The sequence below is a fragment of the Lasioglossum baleicum genome, chromosome 3 (assembly GCF_051020765.1).
Source record: "Lasioglossum baleicum chromosome 3, iyLasBale1, whole genome shotgun sequence".
Lineage (NCBI taxonomy): Eukaryota > Metazoa > Arthropoda > Insecta > Hymenoptera > Halictidae > Lasioglossum > Lasioglossum baleicum.
In genome coordinates this window covers 1,259,496-1,276,648 of record NC_134931.1, presented here as the reverse complement: position 1 = coordinate 1,276,648, position 17,153 = coordinate 1,259,496, and the positions used below count along the sequence as shown (strand labels likewise).

At 42.4% G+C, this 17,153-nt stretch overlaps 1 protein-coding gene and 1 pseudogene across 1 annotated transcript; both read right to left on the bottom strand.

The window, feature by feature from the left end:
- Positions 1-2,140: 2,140 nt before the first annotated feature.
- Positions 2,141-6,661, bottom strand: LOC143207125 (maspardin). Its single transcript, XM_076420233.1, has 8 exons — positions 6,410-6,661; positions 6,040-6,212; positions 4,492-4,626; positions 3,998-4,103; positions 3,714-3,834; positions 3,445-3,553; positions 2,814-3,062; positions 2,141-2,741 (listed from the first exon to the last, which is right to left on the bottom strand). The coding sequence occupies exons 2-8, from the start codon at positions 6,136-6,138 to the stop codon at positions 2,682-2,684; spliced, it is 879 nt and encodes a 292-aa protein (XP_076276348.1). The 5' UTR covers positions 6,139-6,212; positions 6,410-6,661; the 3' UTR covers positions 2,141-2,681.
- A 5,632-nt stretch (positions 6,662-12,293) lies between these two features.
- LOC143221844 (histone-lysine N-methyltransferase SETMAR-like) lies at positions 12,294-13,290 on the bottom strand (annotated as a pseudogene).
- Between the last annotated feature and the right edge of the window lie 3,863 nt (positions 13,291-17,153).

The window sequence follows — 17,153 nt, the reverse complement described above, 5'->3', positions numbered from 1 at the left end:
CCGATTAACTAACCCCGATGCGACTGTCGATCGATTGACAACCGTTCACTAAAACGCGATTCATCGGGAACGTTGCTCGGGTATCAAGCTATCGAATTCGACGCCTCTGAGTATTTGTTTCTGGTTAATCGATAGTACTTCCGGCTACCGATACACTCGCGTATCGATCGGTTCCCAAGCGGATCGTGTACGCGGAAAAATCATGAAAGTCTCTCTTGTTCCTCCTCAGAACGCGTGATTCGGCTCGAGATCGGTTACGATCTTTCAGTTGTTCCAAGCGGAAGTCACGATTCAGACTTGTGCGACGTGCCTCCGCGGGAATCAAACACTCCGATCTTTTGTTCAGATTGCGTGCATTCAAGGCGCATCCCGGCGCGGTTGTTGCGAACGTGAACGAAGTGGTCGCCGGCCGAGCACCTGGGAGACTGAACTTTCAAACCACCGGCGTTTCCCGCTTCGCGCTCTGGGAACGGTGGTGGGCTGATTCGAATGGAAAACAGTACCGTCAGATAACCGCAATCTTATCTTGGACGAACGGTCCGTTGTGGAAAATCTCCTGTTTGAAGAAACTGTAATCGGACCGATCAAATTTCCTTTCTACAGCGCAGCTGACCGCGCTATCGCGATGGAAACAAATAGCGTGTTGCGTTTCTAGGAAGCTCGCCTGCGTTTTTCTATTTTCCATTGCTCTTGAGTGTTATCAACTGATTTGCAAAAGGCGACCTAGCTAGGCCAAGGCTAATTAAGCTTACTCCTCGAGTTATTACTAGACTGCGGATCTTTATACAAAATAAAAATGTTCTACATTAATTGTGGGAAGCAGGAATGACGTAAAAGTTGATTTCATCACTTAATGAGTTTTGTACTTCGAAAACAGCATTGCAATATTCTCAAATTTCTAAAATCTTGTACTGTTTTACATTTCGCCCAACCAATTTCTTCATAAATGCATGAAGATCCGCTGTCTAGACATTACAAAGATATCTTGCAGCGGAGAAAGCTCGTTCAACCTTTACACTTGTAGGTCGAATAGTTAGTATCAATATCAATGCAACATCGAAATAGTTCATCTTGCGCGGTGTCATTCGCGCAATTTTGATTGTACGCATCGTCCCGCAAAGTTTGCGGGATTTCGCATCACCTGTATAAGAAATGTGGGACCAAAAATGACGTGGATTTGAATGAAATTACGGGATTGTAAGCCCTATTCGAGTGTCACGTTTTCCAGAAATATGAGGCAGAATTGTTTGCCCACATTTATCAATGAATTTTCGCGACATCGAACTGAGTCTAGCGAATTTGAATAGGATCACACATCTAAACTTTTCAACATCGTTCAATACCTTTACAATTTCGTTCAATAAATAGCTTTTATTGTATGGAATTTTTTACCAATTTTCAGGCACACAAAGTGTCAACAGAGACTAGGCAACGCCACTGACGTAACTGCTTTCTGCCCATCGCTAATTTAGCGGATCGATCTAACTTTCACTCTTGGAGACCACCAGGTCGTTCACAGTAGCCTGATGGAAGCAAACACTCCTCTATATTTTGACGAAGACCGTTTCTTCAAATTGATGCTCTCCAAAAGAGACCTATTCACTGAGGTTCATTATTTATTATATTCTTTCAATGTATGATGGATTTCCATGCATCCCAGAAGTCTAGAAGAAAAGTTTAGGTGGTGCTGAAGTTGTACATCGCAACGTATTCGCAAAGAGGGTGGACCCAGAACAGAAGTTAGCTTGTGCAGAGTTGGTGTCTGCGGTTCGGTGCATGGCCGTGATTAATTCTGTGGTGTGTGCATGTGTAGACCGTAAAGGTATCCCCTAGGTGGGCAGGAAAGACTCTGTAACCCGAGAACGCGAAGAGCGTACAGAGAGAAATCGATACCGAGCAAGTTCTTGTACGGTCTCTCAGTTAGGCGGTTCTTGCGAACTGTAGACGTCCTCAGAGTTCGTTCACCGGCACAGCCACGGGCGAAGCCAGTATTTCAACAACTGGACGTATTCAGTTCACCCGGTGGCGCCCGTAATTGCGACTCAGCATTCCGTACAAAATCGTTGAAAAACCTCCAGTTAAATTGTGTCGTTTTATATCGAGCTTAATTAATCTGTGGACGGGTAACATTGCTTGCGTGTTTCTTACAAATGTTTATTTCGAATCAGTATATACAAATCGATTTAAGAAACAAACGTATCATTGACATTTAATCGAGTGCATATTACGTGCCGGCGCGTTATTCGCGAACGCGGTACGTAATCGAATCGCGCAGACGCGTACGTATGTCCGACCCTAATTTTCTATCTCGAATGAACACATTCGTCCGGGTCTTATGCGATGGTCGCTTCCGCTCGGCGGGTAACGCCGAGTTTATTGGGGTTTCGTATTGATCTCCGAATGAAAGCGCTTTTGATAAACGTTTCCTTAAAAAAATATGACCGTACGAAATTCTTGCGGACACCGCGGCGAAAATGGAGCCCAGCGTCGCGTAACATTAATTGTTCTTTATACATGGAATACTTCAGGTAAGTATAATACGGACGACGGTGGTTATATTTCTGGAACTGTGTTCAGACTGTCGGCGCAGTCGTAGTCTAACATCGACCGTTGACAAACCAGGCAAAAATCAGGTTAGTCGCGTGGGAATCGAGGAACTGTTGTTCAATAGAGTTGCGGTGCTATATCTTCCTTTTTTCGGAGGCGGCGTATTCCGTGCCCTCGAACTGTCTTAGATGAATCTGCAAACGTTTTATCTCGTAGATAACGTGATCGATAAAAGGGGAATTCAGTTGATTAGCTCACCCGCTCACCTGTAAATGTAAATTGACCTCCGCCGAGCGACTCAAATACGGAAAATTCCCACCGTTCTTCAAATGTGCCAGCTTTGCGTTCGGATAGCACTTGTACACCTCCTCTCTCACAGAGTTCGATAATGCGTACTCGTCGAAGACGTCTATGATCGTAATCGGCAAGTTGCACACCTTCTGCGGTTGCACGTAGCAATTTGTGCAATTCATTGTCAATCGAGACGCCAGCTCGGACTGCGTCAAGCTCTCCAGCTGCACACAAACAAGTAGTAAGTGCTTCCCATATGCACACGTGAATATGTAATCGGACTGGATTGTGTATTTTCATGCAAAACAGTACATTGATTCTCTACAATATGTAATTTTACATTGCGTAAGTCTTGTATCATTAATAGATAGCGGATCTTTATGCAAAATAAAAATTTTCTACGTTAATCGCAAGAAACTGAAGTGAAATTTAAATTCTTCTAATGGTTTTACTTTCTTAAAGTACACCCACCCACATTTTTGTCATAAGTGCATAAAATCCGCTGCCTAATCATTAATAAACACAGAATTTAAAGCAGCTTTTGTTGCTCGAGTAGTGTATTCTACAGACATTATAAATATTGCACAAGTTAACGATGATAAATACCCTTTCGACCATAAAGTCTATGGCCTCCACCATCTCTCCGTCCACCTTCTCGGTGACGAAGTTGCCCATCAGCATCTTTTTCAAGACCAACGACGGCAGAATCCAGAACCTACGATCCAGATCAATTATACGTAATAGCGAGTAGAGCATCCGAGCAGATAACGTATCACCATATTCTGTTATTCGTTCGCTTATCTCCGAACTGGGTGACGAAACCGAACAAAATTCCTCCAACTCCAATTACACGAGAAATCGATATGTATACTTACACCGCTGCGGAATCGTTGTAATTAAACACCGATGTATCCGTAAACGTGTTACAAAGTACCAGCGAGGCTACTCTAGGACAGTGAGCATTAAACTCGGTAAACTTCTGCGCGAGGAAACCACCTGCAAAGCAAAATAAAAACATTGAAGTTCGCAGCGCGCTTTCTATTCTCGCCAGACTGCAGATCATCGTATCGATAGAAATGTTCTTGCTGTATTAGCTTGAATTTAAACATCTTTTAATCCACAGTCTAGACCTCGAAGAATCAATATTGTGAATTCTGACCTAGAGAGGCGCCGAATAGGTGCACTTTGTCCAATTCCATGTAGTCCAAAAGCTTTCTGAAACCGTCACACCATTCCCTGACATTCCAATACACCGGTGGCTCTGCCTGAAATGTAATTTTTACACGTTAATTCCATTCGAATTATGTTAGAGTTGGTGGTTTATTATATTCGGCTGGGATTCGTAAATCAGCCTTGTTCAAACGAATACAGAAATTCTCTGTCTATTACTAGACTGCGGATGTTTATGCAATTTTCAAATTTTGTAGACGAATTTTAAGAAAGTGAAATAAACTAGAATCTTATTTCTCCAATGGTAGTAGACTTTGCAGATCTGAAATAAATAAAAATTGTACTTTTCTGAAAATTTCCAGAAGTCATAAATGCATAAAGATGCGCAGTCTACTTATTACACAGGCTTTATTGAAGAATACAGTGGACGCAGTGGATGCAAAATATAGAATTTATCTCTAATAAGTTATTTCGATCGCTTACCGATATAATGCGATATCCTCTGGCTGCTAAACCCAATATTTGCTTAAAAAATACATCCGCGGTGCCGCTGACCGGTGGAAGACACACTAGTGGACATTTTATTGTCTTCGGGCTGGAATCGTACACCTTCCATCCCTGGAAAAGAGCATTTGAATAATTACATTACCACGAGTACATTGACTTCTGTTCAAATCGCGTGCCGGATGATATCGATCGCGTTGTTCCGTTTCCGGGTCATGAACCGGAACGCGGGATAATACGAAATGAATACTTATACTTCTGACAATACTCAATGAAAGCCTGCTTAGAAAGTTCTCCTTTTCTTCTGTCCCCGTGACTTCCTTATTATTCGCATAGAACGACAAACACGTGTAATCCGAAACGTCTGGCACTCGTAACATTTCGCTACGGATCAATCGCGGCCTCGATAGAGAGATTTATTTGCACCTAATCACGGCTTGTGTTAAGTTTACTTCTCCCACGTTAGTGTATCATTTTACTTAATTATTCTTTCAAATATTTTGTCATTTTCAGTTAGTCATAGATATAAAAAAATCTACATTTTAAATTAAAATAAATGTCTTTTTGGCAAACGAACTATAATTGAAATATATACATATAAAGTAATATACGTATACAATATACGTGTGATATCAAATGTAAAATAGAATAATTACATATAACAATTCGTTATATCGAGTAATTATTAAAAGAAGGTATTTGAATAAAAAATGATTGTATCAATAACGAAGCTCCAATATGATATATTATAATTAAACAGCGGATTTTATGCATTTACGACAAAAATGAGTAGATGTAATTTAACACAGTGAAAATATTAGAAGAATTTCAGAATATTGTTATATTATTTTCAATTTATTAATCATATTAAGAGAGAAAATAAATTTCTAGTTCACTCCAGTTTGTTGCAGTTCAAGTATATAGACAATTTTTATTTGCCATAAAAATCCGCTGTCTAATTATAATATAATATATTATACAATACTATACATATAATAATTGCTGATCTGGGTCGGAAGAATTTTTTCCTTTACCAAAACGTTGGTTAAGGATTCGTCTTTCAATTATTAATGAGATTAAGGAAGTTAAGTAAAGGTAAAAATTGTGTAGAACTGTGTAGAACTCTGAGATGCCATTAAAATATTGTTTACACTATTAAATATATATATTAGATATATATTAAATGAAATAACATGTATTAAAATATATTAAATATATATTATATATTTAAGTATTGTATGAGGTATTTATATATCAATTTCATATTCCCCAAATTTCAAAAATGATAGACAATGGAATCCTGCTAGTTCGGAAGAAAGGTTTAATTTTCGAGTTGAAACAGCTCCTATTTAGTCCGAAGAGTGAATAACAAAAGAGTGATGACTCGTAATGTTCGGCCGAAAGATCAAGAGTATCAAGAGGGTAAATAATGGCGATAGGGATCGTTTCGAGTTTCGATTGTTGACGGGAGATCTCGCGGAGTTCGAATCAAGACTGATTACCGTAATAATCAAACAGGGATCTTACCTTGGTGCCATCAGAATCGACGACGATTTTCCTTAGCGGGACGGAGCTGCGAAAGCTGAGATATTCCTGTGACTGGGAAAGCTCGCTCGAACACGACATTGTTCTTGTCTGCTTGGCTACCGATCTTGCTGTTTAACGTCGTAGAACTGCCGCGACTCGGAGTTGCCGATAATCTGGAATCGCAGACAAGGATGGAGCGAGTGATGGACGCCAGAGATAGCAGGTCCGTCCGAAATCAAGATTGTCGTAGGTAATTGTACGAGAAGAAATATTGTGTAAGTAGACGACGCGACGGCGTTGATAAGCCTTTGTTCGAAATGTGAACTGATGATGACAAACAGACGCCAAATAAGTATGGAAGTATAACTACCTCACGACCAGGTTATGCTTTCGACGATTCTGCCTGTACTGGCGTGTACGATGAGCATCTTCGGTTATTGCTGGTTGATTTCGTTTCAGGAACTGTCCGAGATTTTCATCGGCGACTCGAAAGGTCGCATCACGTTAATAACACTGAACCGTGGGAGAGAATACCGACACAGTGTCGAGTAGTTTACACCCCCTTTCGAACATCTTCATCGCTGTTGGTCTTCTCTCTTCCTCTCACTCTATCTGCTCTATCTCTCCTACCGAACAGCTTCGTCGCATTGTGCTCGACGAGGTCGGTACTGCGCCTGCGCAGAAAGTAGTGCGATTCTCCACCGTCATGGCGGGTAATGTCGTTCCCCTTGGTTGCCGCTGGAGGTAATAATTTTTGGGTTATCTCTGACAAATTGTCAGTGACAATGAGTTAAATAGGACCACTAATTCTGAGATAGGATTGAGCTACAATTTTGCACATAGGTTCATTTTGCATTAGCAGGTTTTCCAAAGGGATTTTTGGCGACTCGATAACAGTTTCTTATCATTTTGATGTCATTTTCTACCACCCCGGGTTTACGTTTAATAAAAGTTAAATGTAATCATATCCAAATCTAACCCAGAACTAATCCAGGAAATTTTAGCTCAATCCGATTTGATTTTGGGAAGTTTACCTGAATTTTCTGTTAATTTATCGAACATAGGTACAGTCACCGACGAGACAACAACTCGATTTCTTACGCCCTCTACGCTGGCGCACGATAAATATTGAAACTAGATCCACGAGAACATCAGACTATGTAAGTATATTGATTAGAGATCCCTATTTCACGTGTATGTACATAAATACAGATCCGTTCGGTTTTTCGTTTGAGAGAGTCGAAAAGAATTCGATAGAAAAACCTAACTCCAACCCGAACGGATCTGTATTCATGAACCCATGTACACTGTAAGTACACGGATTCGTATTCACTATTCGCGGATCCCTACGGGTGCACGTGTATTTTAGTATATGTTCAAAACCGCGATCTCTAATATTGACACATACATATGTGTTCTGAGACATATGTACATGATACATGTATACATATAATTATCAGATACTGAATAATTGTCAGATTATTGAACAGTCTCGCGTTTAGTAGTTATACATATAGTATGTAGTACATACAGTACATATTCAGCAATTCGCAGGAGATATTGCGAATGTTTACCGGGTTCGAAAGAGAGGGGTGGTAACCACCGACTCATGCAGGGGTGTTCGCTAATGCTACTTCGGTATCTACAAGTGTACCCGTAGGTGTTCGATACACGTAGAAAACACCTCCACCAACCTACCATCTGCAAGATTAACGATCTCGACGCTTCCACGGTATTGCCTACGGGTATACTCGCAGGTCGGTTTCCCATCCCCTTTCTCATTTTCATCCCCACCAGCTCTTTCGTCACGGAATTTTCCTAACACCCACATAAATTGAACGCATACTACCGTTATTAAAAAAAAGCCGACGGCAATGAGCCCCTCGGTGCACTCTGGCGCAAGTTTAACAACGCTCCCTTAATTAACTTCATCAGAAATTCCGAAAGTGCAGGAGATTGGACTGGAGACTTCCATTCAAACTTGCGATCTTGCAAGAGGATTTACATCCTCTGTAGGAGAGCTATAGGGCCTAGTAGTCTGAGAAGCTACAAGGGGGTGCAACTTGCTTATCAACTACCGTTGCACACTATTAATCGACTATTAATCGAGAGAAGGGGGTGCATCATCGAAACTAGCGGGTGACAAGATCTGCAGGTAGCAATGCGAAGGGAGTAGAAGGGTGGCGCTAGCTGGGGTAGATATTAGCGGACCTGTCACTCAGGAGAAAAGGGCGACGGTTTGTTTTTTTTCATCCCCTCGTCGTTCAGGAGGTCGTGCAAGAGCGGGACGCGTGGGACGCAGGAGAACAATCCTGTGCCAGGAATTCGTTTAATTTCGCAAGAACGACCGGGACGAAACAAAAGTCACGGCGAGCGAACATTAAAAATACTACAGGTCGCCCGTTTCCGTGCGCTTATGTAACATGGCGTAGGAAGCGCGGCGTATGTGTGTGTCGTTAGGTCGTTTTGTCGGATCTCTTTTAATTCCCGAGCGTTTCCGCCGCGTCGGTTCGACTCGGTTGACGATAATTAACCGCAATTCAGCCAGGTATAATGCGGCCCATTCGCGTGGATCGCGGGCATTTATCAGCCGCGATTAATCGAAGCTTTTCAGTGCCACGAGCAGAGTACCGGGTAACGTGAGCGAGGTTTACATTGGCAGAGGCTCCAGTCATTAATAACCGATACCGAGGGCCTCGTTCCTGTCCCGCGTTAATTCGACGTATCGAATCGAACGACACACCGGCGCTCGTTAATCTTCTTCCCCAATCCGTCACTCGAAGCGATTTATTTAAGGAACGAATGCACGTGTGTACGTTGTCTCTCGTTTCTGCCCTCTTCCTCTTCTTTCTCTCTCGTTCTCTCTTTCACTCGCGCTTCCCTCGCTTTATCAGGCTTCTTTTCGACGAGCGCGCAAAAGCGAACGCTCGGACTAAACTTAATTAATGCGCGATGAGCTACGACCACGCTCCACCGCGCCGCGCCGCGTGAAATATCGTCGATCGCGAATTCCGACGACGCTTTTCCGAGTTACAAAGAACACGCTTCCTTGTCTAGACTCGACAAGTGCTCGGAATTGTGTGGTACCCTTTCTGTCGAAGCAGTGTCGATTTTAGGAGAACCTGTTGCACTCGAAGCATCTTTTGCGAATAATAATTAGAATTTAGAAGAAAATATAGGATATTTTGTTCAGATTTGATTTACATGTTCTCTACATTAGAACAACTTTTATATCTTTAAGACCAAAAAATCGTCTGCATCCAAATTTGAATAAGTGTCCGGTGATTTATGGACGGGAGTATACAAACTAGCATCCAGATCAACGATTTCGAACCTTTATGCTACTACGACTTCCCGAAAAGAATGTTTTTTCGCGCCTCCCTACCTTTTATATACTATGGCATGAAAATTAATTTTCTTTTTTAATTTTAACGCCTCCGTCAAAACCGCTGATCTAGATCGAATCACCATAGAAAAGATTTCGTTGTGTTGAAAAGAACATTAATGTGCGTTGAACATTTTCGCAGTTAAGGGTAGAACAGTTTTCTGCCCACCTACACTGACGCAAGCAACGTAAAAGTTCGCGTCGAATGAACACAGGAACATTTTTATTGGTCCAATGAATTCCACGTTCGCGAGACTCCAATTTGCCCGTGAAGGGTTAATGCTTTTTCTTCCGCGAAGCAGTAAGGCGACTGAAGGGAGCAGCTCGATGTTCGGAGAGGTGGCGGACTACTTATAGACGGTCGTTTGAAGTTTTATTAGATAGGGAATGGTTAATGAACAGAACGCGCGGGGTAGTAGCATGAATTTTCCGAAAGTTCCAATGGCGCACCACCACCGTACCGGCGTGGTATCGTTCCTATTAACGAAAGGTTAACTGCGCGCGAGCGAGGATTTTAGAGCACGGCTATAAATACCTGTAATAAAGCTCGCGATCATTAATCTTCGACGGTAATTTCGGTTTGCAGTGGCGACATTCGCCGTCTCCTTTGCTCTTCTTGACGGCCCCCTCTTCGTCCAGCATCCCCTGGCCGTTCTACCCTAACCGTTTCTCTCTCGAACATGAGCTGGCCCCGCGGTTCACGGTGTATCCCGCTCGTTCTCGCACTTTCTAGGATATAATTAATGATCCCGAAAGCGATCTACTCACGGTTGTCTCGTTTCGGGGCAATCTTTCTCCGTCTTGCTCGCCAACGCCCCCGCCCCCGGGTCCTCCTCTTCGTCTTAGTCCTCCTCTTTGCGGATTAAAACGATTCTACTTAGCCTAAGAAACCGTTCCAACAACCGATCTATTTCCTTATCGATTTAACACTTTATCTAGCGGAAGCTGTAGCAATAGATTTCTTCAGCCGCGGCTAAAGCCGTTCACTTTTACAAATTCTTGCTTAACGCGAAAATTAAACATTTCTTCATTTTTATCTTTTCATGGATACGAAATTGATATAACACCTCGTACATACAGTTTGTCAGCTGTCAAGATATAGGACCACGATTTTAAGTAACAACGAGACAGCGGATCTTTATGTAAAGTAAACATTTTTTACCTGATTTGAAATAGAAACTGATTTTCTTTCTTGATATGTTTAATAAGTTGAAAATAAAATAACAGTATTTTTAAACTCTTCTAATGTTTTTGCTGTTTTAAATTCCACCTACTCGTTGTCAGAAATGCATAAAATCCGCTGTCTAGTAATAACAAATGGATAATATTTCTTCGAGATCAACGTTGATCTTATTGTTGGACGTAACACGAACAAGTCAATGATCTTGATAATTTCGTTCCGTTAAATCGCTGGTAAATGCGTCCACAATTAACTGTAAGTGTACCAGCACGTTCATTAAAGCGATCCAGCTGATTTAAGCCATCGAACAATCCTGTATCTACTTAATTGCACCCCGGGAACTCGGTGCCTCTCGCAGGAAACGTTGTAGATCGCGATAACGTCGTCGAGGAATCCCGTAACGCTCGAATGACTGACGAACGACTCCGTAACTCCCTTCCACGTATTCAATCACGAGCCTAAGCGCCGTATAGTACCTCGTTATTAATAGGGGTGTTGTTTCCTCAGCGTCTTCTGACGAGTTCAGTCATCGGTTAGCTTTCCGATGAACTCTGCGATCATTCGAATCGTCGTGCCTACTCTTATTTAGCAGACAATCTTTAATTTACCATACCAATTTACAATTACGTCTGTTCGAGTAGCTGTATCCAGTTCAGGGTTCCTCTCGGACAATGCTGTCTTTTGGCTGATCTTTATCGCTGCCAATCAGGGGTCCAGGTGACCATCATTGCTTCCAGGGTCCTGAGGTCGCGTCAAAGGGTTACAGGACTCGAGAGAATCAAGGTGCTTCAAGAGTCCTGAAAGGGGAACACGGAAGGATTTGCATAGACGGTCCAGGTGCCGCGACGATGTCTTGCTTCACACGCGTCGATCTCTAATTATCTGGAAACAGGGAAGAGGCAGCGCGCCCCCCCCCCTTCGTGCTCACCCCAGGATAAACTAGTATTTTCATGACAATCGAGCGAAACAGGAGAGCAGTAGACACCTCGGCATTATCTCACCTTGACTAATTCCTCGAACGCAAGTTGCTCGGTCCTCAACTATTCCCGATCGATCGACAACCGTTCGCTCGTCGCTTCTCCCTCTTTCTCTCTTTCGGAGGCCAGTGAATACGGAAGCGACGAAAGCTGGAATTTCCGGTTGATTCGGCACGCTAACGATGGGGTGGTTCAACACCCCGTGGGGACCGCGGAGACTATACGCAACCATCGGCCCCATTGTCAACAACCTTTTGCCCGCAATCTGCTCGTCGATTTGCACAATAATGGACACGCACCGGCGGACACCAAATTAGCGGGAAGGAGAGAATACGTTGTATCCGACGCGTCTGCGAACGTGCGGCTGCGAAACTTTTCGATCATCCTTTGATAGCCTTGTTTCTACGTCAGGTTGTCTAGCAATAGGTTTGATCTTCCGTTCACTCGTGACGTCTTCTTAGGAGACCCTTCTTATTTCAACTAAAAAATTAAACATTTCTTCCGATCTAGAACGATTCCATTCTACATATATGATTTGTTTCATTTTGTGGATATATTTAATAATGTGAACAATATTGTGAATGAAAGAATAATTTATTGATTTAACTCTCTCGTCTAATTTTTATTCAATATTATTAGGTTGGAAAGAAAGTTCTGGCGGTTTTTAACTATTAAATTCAAATGCACATATCTCAGCTCAAACAAAACTTTATTAATCGAAATAAAGATCATTGCAATCAATGCACTTTTGCCAACGAGAAACAAGTTTTGTTATTCCGGTTGAATAAAATCCTGGAGTCCTGGAGGCGACAAATTCGTTGAATGCCGTTTCAGCATCTCTCTGAGATTTGAAGCATTTCTCACGCAAGAAGTTGTCGAGGTGCTTAAAAAAGTGGTAATCGGTGGGCGAGAGATCTGGCGAGTATGGTGAATGAGGTAGAAGTTCGTAGCCCAATTCGTTCAACTTTTGAAGGGTCGGTCGGACGACGTGTGGCCGGACGTTGTCGTGGAGAAGGATATGACCATTTCTGTTGACCAGTGCTGGACACAAACTTTGAAGTTTTTCGTGCATTTGGTCGATTTGATGGCAGTACTTCTCAGCTGTAATGGTTTTACCAGGATTCAAGAAGCTGTGATGAATTCAAGAATTCTAGAAACCATAACCTTCTTTTGGTGCAACTGCAGCTTTGGGAAATGTTTTGGATCTTCGTCGTGGTCTAGCCACTGAGCCGATCATTTCCTATTGTCATAAAGAATCCATTTTTCATCGCACGTTACAATTCATCTGAGAAATGGATCATTTTTATTGCGCAAGAGAAGGGCAGACGACACTTCAAAACGACGATTTTGTTGATGTTCGTTTAATTCGTGCGGCACCCACTTATCAAGATTTTTTGTTTTTCCAATTTTCTGTAGATGGTTACAGATTGTTGTATGCGTTACGCCCAATTCAGAAGCAAGCTCCCGAGAGGATTGGCTTTAATTAGGGCTCTCAGGTCATTGTTGTCAACATTTGATGGCCGACCACTGCGCTCATCGTCTTCAAGGCTCTCGTCATCGCTTCGAAATTTTTTAAACCACCTTTGTGCAGTGCGTTCGTTAGTGGTCCCAGGGCCACACGCCTCGTTGATATCGCGAGCAATTTCGACAGCTTTCCGACCTAGTTTGAACTGGAATACGAAAATTGTTCGAATCTGCTTCTTGTCCATGTTGTTTTCAACATCCTGAGAAATCGGGAAAACTAACTTGCAAGTAAAATTGATATCACATTTTCATAGAGCGAAAAATGCACTTTAAAATGAACACCAACTTAATCGAAAATAGACCATTTAAGATCAAAATAACAAAATCCGCCAGAACTTTCTTTCCAACCTAATATTTGATCTCTCAACTATTTTTATACTGGATGGACGATGTTCAAGATGACCGATTATATTTAGGAGTTCACCCTTTGCAGTCGGAGCTATTTCAACTCGAAAATTTAACATTTCTTCCTAGCTAGAATAATTCCATTCTATATGATTTGTTTCATTTTGTGGATATAAAGGTGTTAATCTCTGGAACTGCACTATCGAGTTGGCCACTTGAAGATTTTCATCGAAATCTGCTAAATACGGATGCTGTTCTTTTCCTTCAGAATCGAAACAAGATTCGGTTTAGTTTGCAGTAGTTTGCAGCGGGGAAAAAGAATTGAAGCGAGCAGAAATAGAAAAACCGAGGGAAGCGGCTGGCTCGAGTAGAATCGATCGAGTTCCGAGAAGCGGGCTCGTCGAGAAACGGAATCGGCTGTGTGGCGCGCCGCCTCGGAAGGTATAATAAACCGAAATCATTTGCATTATTCTAATGGCTGGCTGCGTTCCACGTACGGCATCGCGATTTCTCGAAGCTAAACCGCGAGCTGGCGAATCGCGGTTCTTCGAGAACGCGATCCACGAAACCATGTCATCGATGTAGGAATTCAGTTTGTAAAAATGTAAGTGTTCGTTACTTATAAAATGTTTTTTTGAGATCAAACATGTAGATGCTACCAAATTTTGAGATTTAACCCTTAGCACTCTGAGGCATCATCAAAAATGGCTGTACTATTATGCAAAGTATTGTTTACACTATGAGATATGTTGGTATCTAATGAATTACTAAACTTTTAAGTATTTATTGGACAGCAAAAATGAGTAAGTGCAATTTGGAATAGTCAAAACATAAGAAAAGTTTCGAAATACTGTTATATTATTTTCGATCTATTTAACATAGTGAGAAAGGAAATAAATTTCTGGTTCACTCCAATTTGTTGCAATTCAGGTACAAATTTTTATTTTGCATAAAGATCCACTGTGTAGTTATTATATCGATTTCATACCCGTGAAATTGAAAAAATCCTAGAGGATGGAAATATTCTAGGTCGCATAAATACTTAATTCTCGAGTTAAACTAGCTCCGAGTGCTCTAATTTATCCTAAACAGTTGAAGGCTGAAGTGGGACCACTTTGTACCATGCGAAACGGAAATACTTTGGATCCAGGTGATTCATGGATCGGCGAAAAAGCCGACGACCATAGAGCGATCGAGCGTCGCCGTCCCAGATTCCCGCGGACCGATTCCGCGAACAGAAAACCTTTCCAGTCTGGATATCCGTTCTTGCATCAATATTTAATCGTGGCTAACAAGATGGCGGCGGTATGCACGCCACCCAGATGGGCTATAAAAGCTGCGAGGGGGGCCCGGGTAATAGTTAACTCGCGTTCGAGGCACATCCTTGTGCGATGGTTGCCGGTGTTAGTGCGTCTATGTAGCGACGACAGCTCGCAGGAGCGAACGAGCCAAAGAAAATGGGAGATCGCGTGAGGGAAAGAGAAAGAGAGAAAGATTCGTGAAGACTACGAGTTGTGCACGAGCAGCGTCGAGCACGATTTCCAAAGGTGGAACGGAGCAAGGAAGAGCAAATAGATAGGCCCGTGGCTGCGCGGAGGCCTGAGAATTGTCAATCGAAGGTGCCAAGAAACGAGAGAATGTCCCGAGGCGCGGCTTCACAAACATCCTTCTTCTGCTCGAACGTTCCTCGACTACATAGAACCTCGGACGTGTCTTCGACACTTGCCAACGATCTTACGAAGACCCTTGCCTTACCTTGGCCCGATCGCTACCGAGAAACGAATCGTCCTGGAGGATACTATAACGATGCTCAATTTCTTCTGAATTTATCCGAACTTGTTCATTAACCCTTTGCACTCCTTTGTCGAGTGTGACTCGACATCAGAGAAAGAAAAATCTAAATACAACGGTTCTTGTATTTGGTTCTTCAAAAAGTTTGAGAGCTATATCTAATATAATTAGTAAACCAAATTGTTTAAAATAAGTAGCACTCAAGGAACTGTTCTTTTAACTAAATTTCAAACAAAACACTTCATATAGTAGGGAGTCGTTGGCAACAAAATTGAAAAATACTTCGGAGTGCAAAGGGTTAACCCTGGTGTCTCAATCTAACGAACGGTTTAGTAAACTAAACGAAAGCTGGGGAAATGATCACACATTAGCAAAAAGATGATCGCGCCGTTTGTACACGCTCATGTTGCCTAACTGCGCCAAGTGAACATTGCGAAACGAACTATTAGAGCTAACATTTTCTACCTGATATTTTCCGAGTCTTATATCTGCATCGTTTTGTTCCTGTGGCTATAAACAAGATTACGAACGTATATATTCTCTAGCGAGACTGTGCTAAGCTAAAATATCTGGTAAGGTAGTTGTCTAGCTAAGGGATGATTTGTGAGCCTTCGGGGCCATTGTTTCGTCGTCGACAGCTTCTACCGGACCGTTGACGTTTACTTTTTATTGGCTACTTGAAGAGAGTCGCCAATATTAAGACATCCACCGAGGCGTTCGGTCGTTTGCACCGCAAGTGGAAACCTATCGGCGAATTTCCGACACGGTGGGTAGCCATTGTCCGTTACGGTATTTCTCGGAAGGTCACCAGACCTGCCGACCATCCTTCGTGGTCCCCAACCTCGACCTCGCTCGTTCCAATTATAACCGTTACGATTTCCAAAACTTTATAGGCTGCCTAAAGGAAATAAAACCGACCCGGTCCGTCAGGCCCATCCTCTGTTCGTACAAGACTGAGCCGAAAAGCATGTTGCCTTCACCTGGAACCTCTCGTTCATCCACCCTCGCATTTATTGACGTTTCTCAGTCGGATAAGTTGTGCGAAAATTAATGATAAAAGTCGTATACATTGTATAATAACGAAGAGGGGGGATAACAGCTAGTAAGAAGAAACAAAGGTAAACTTGTCGAAACTTTACTTCCTCTCGGATTTTGATGAAATATGTTGTCAAGCTCATAATTCTAAACAATTTTGTCCTATACAGATAATAGGCGGTCTCTTTTAGTTCTTTGGATGTTCGCAAAAATATTTTTTGCGTTTGTATAAAATCCAGATATTCTTGTATTGTCGTCGAAATCAAAATTCCGCCGCTCGGCCTTCGATTTAGAGATATTTAAACCTACCGACACTCACTAAAACTAATTATTCTGCCGTTTTTAATTGACGGAACACGTATTTTGGGGCGGGGTAGGGACACCCCAGCAAAAACCTAATCCAGGCCTAACCAAAATTCGTTCATGGAGGAATTTGCTATAACCGAACTCACAGTTTTTTGCAAATATCTAGAAAACTAATAGAGTCTATTATTTGTATAGGAAAAAATTGTCGAGGAATCAGAATGTCGAGATTTATAACATATTTCAATGTCACGTGGGGAAGTGACGTTTCGATAAGTTTATCCAAATAAATAATTGTCCTCCATTTCCGACGCAGTTCGCATCCGGCGAAAATCGACCGTTCAACTCGGCCATTACGAATTCTCGCAGCGTGCGACTCTCCCAGCCCGACTTAATTATTGCAATATCGCTAATGCCTCCCCGACATTCCCTCCCATTTTGTACGTGGCTCACGTTGTTATCAATTTCGCATAGACCGCTTGTAATTATGCCGGGGCCTCGAGAACCGGCAGAGAGCACGTGAAGAGCAACGTGCATGTTGGGCGCACGTGTTTCCTGCGCGTCCGCCCGTATG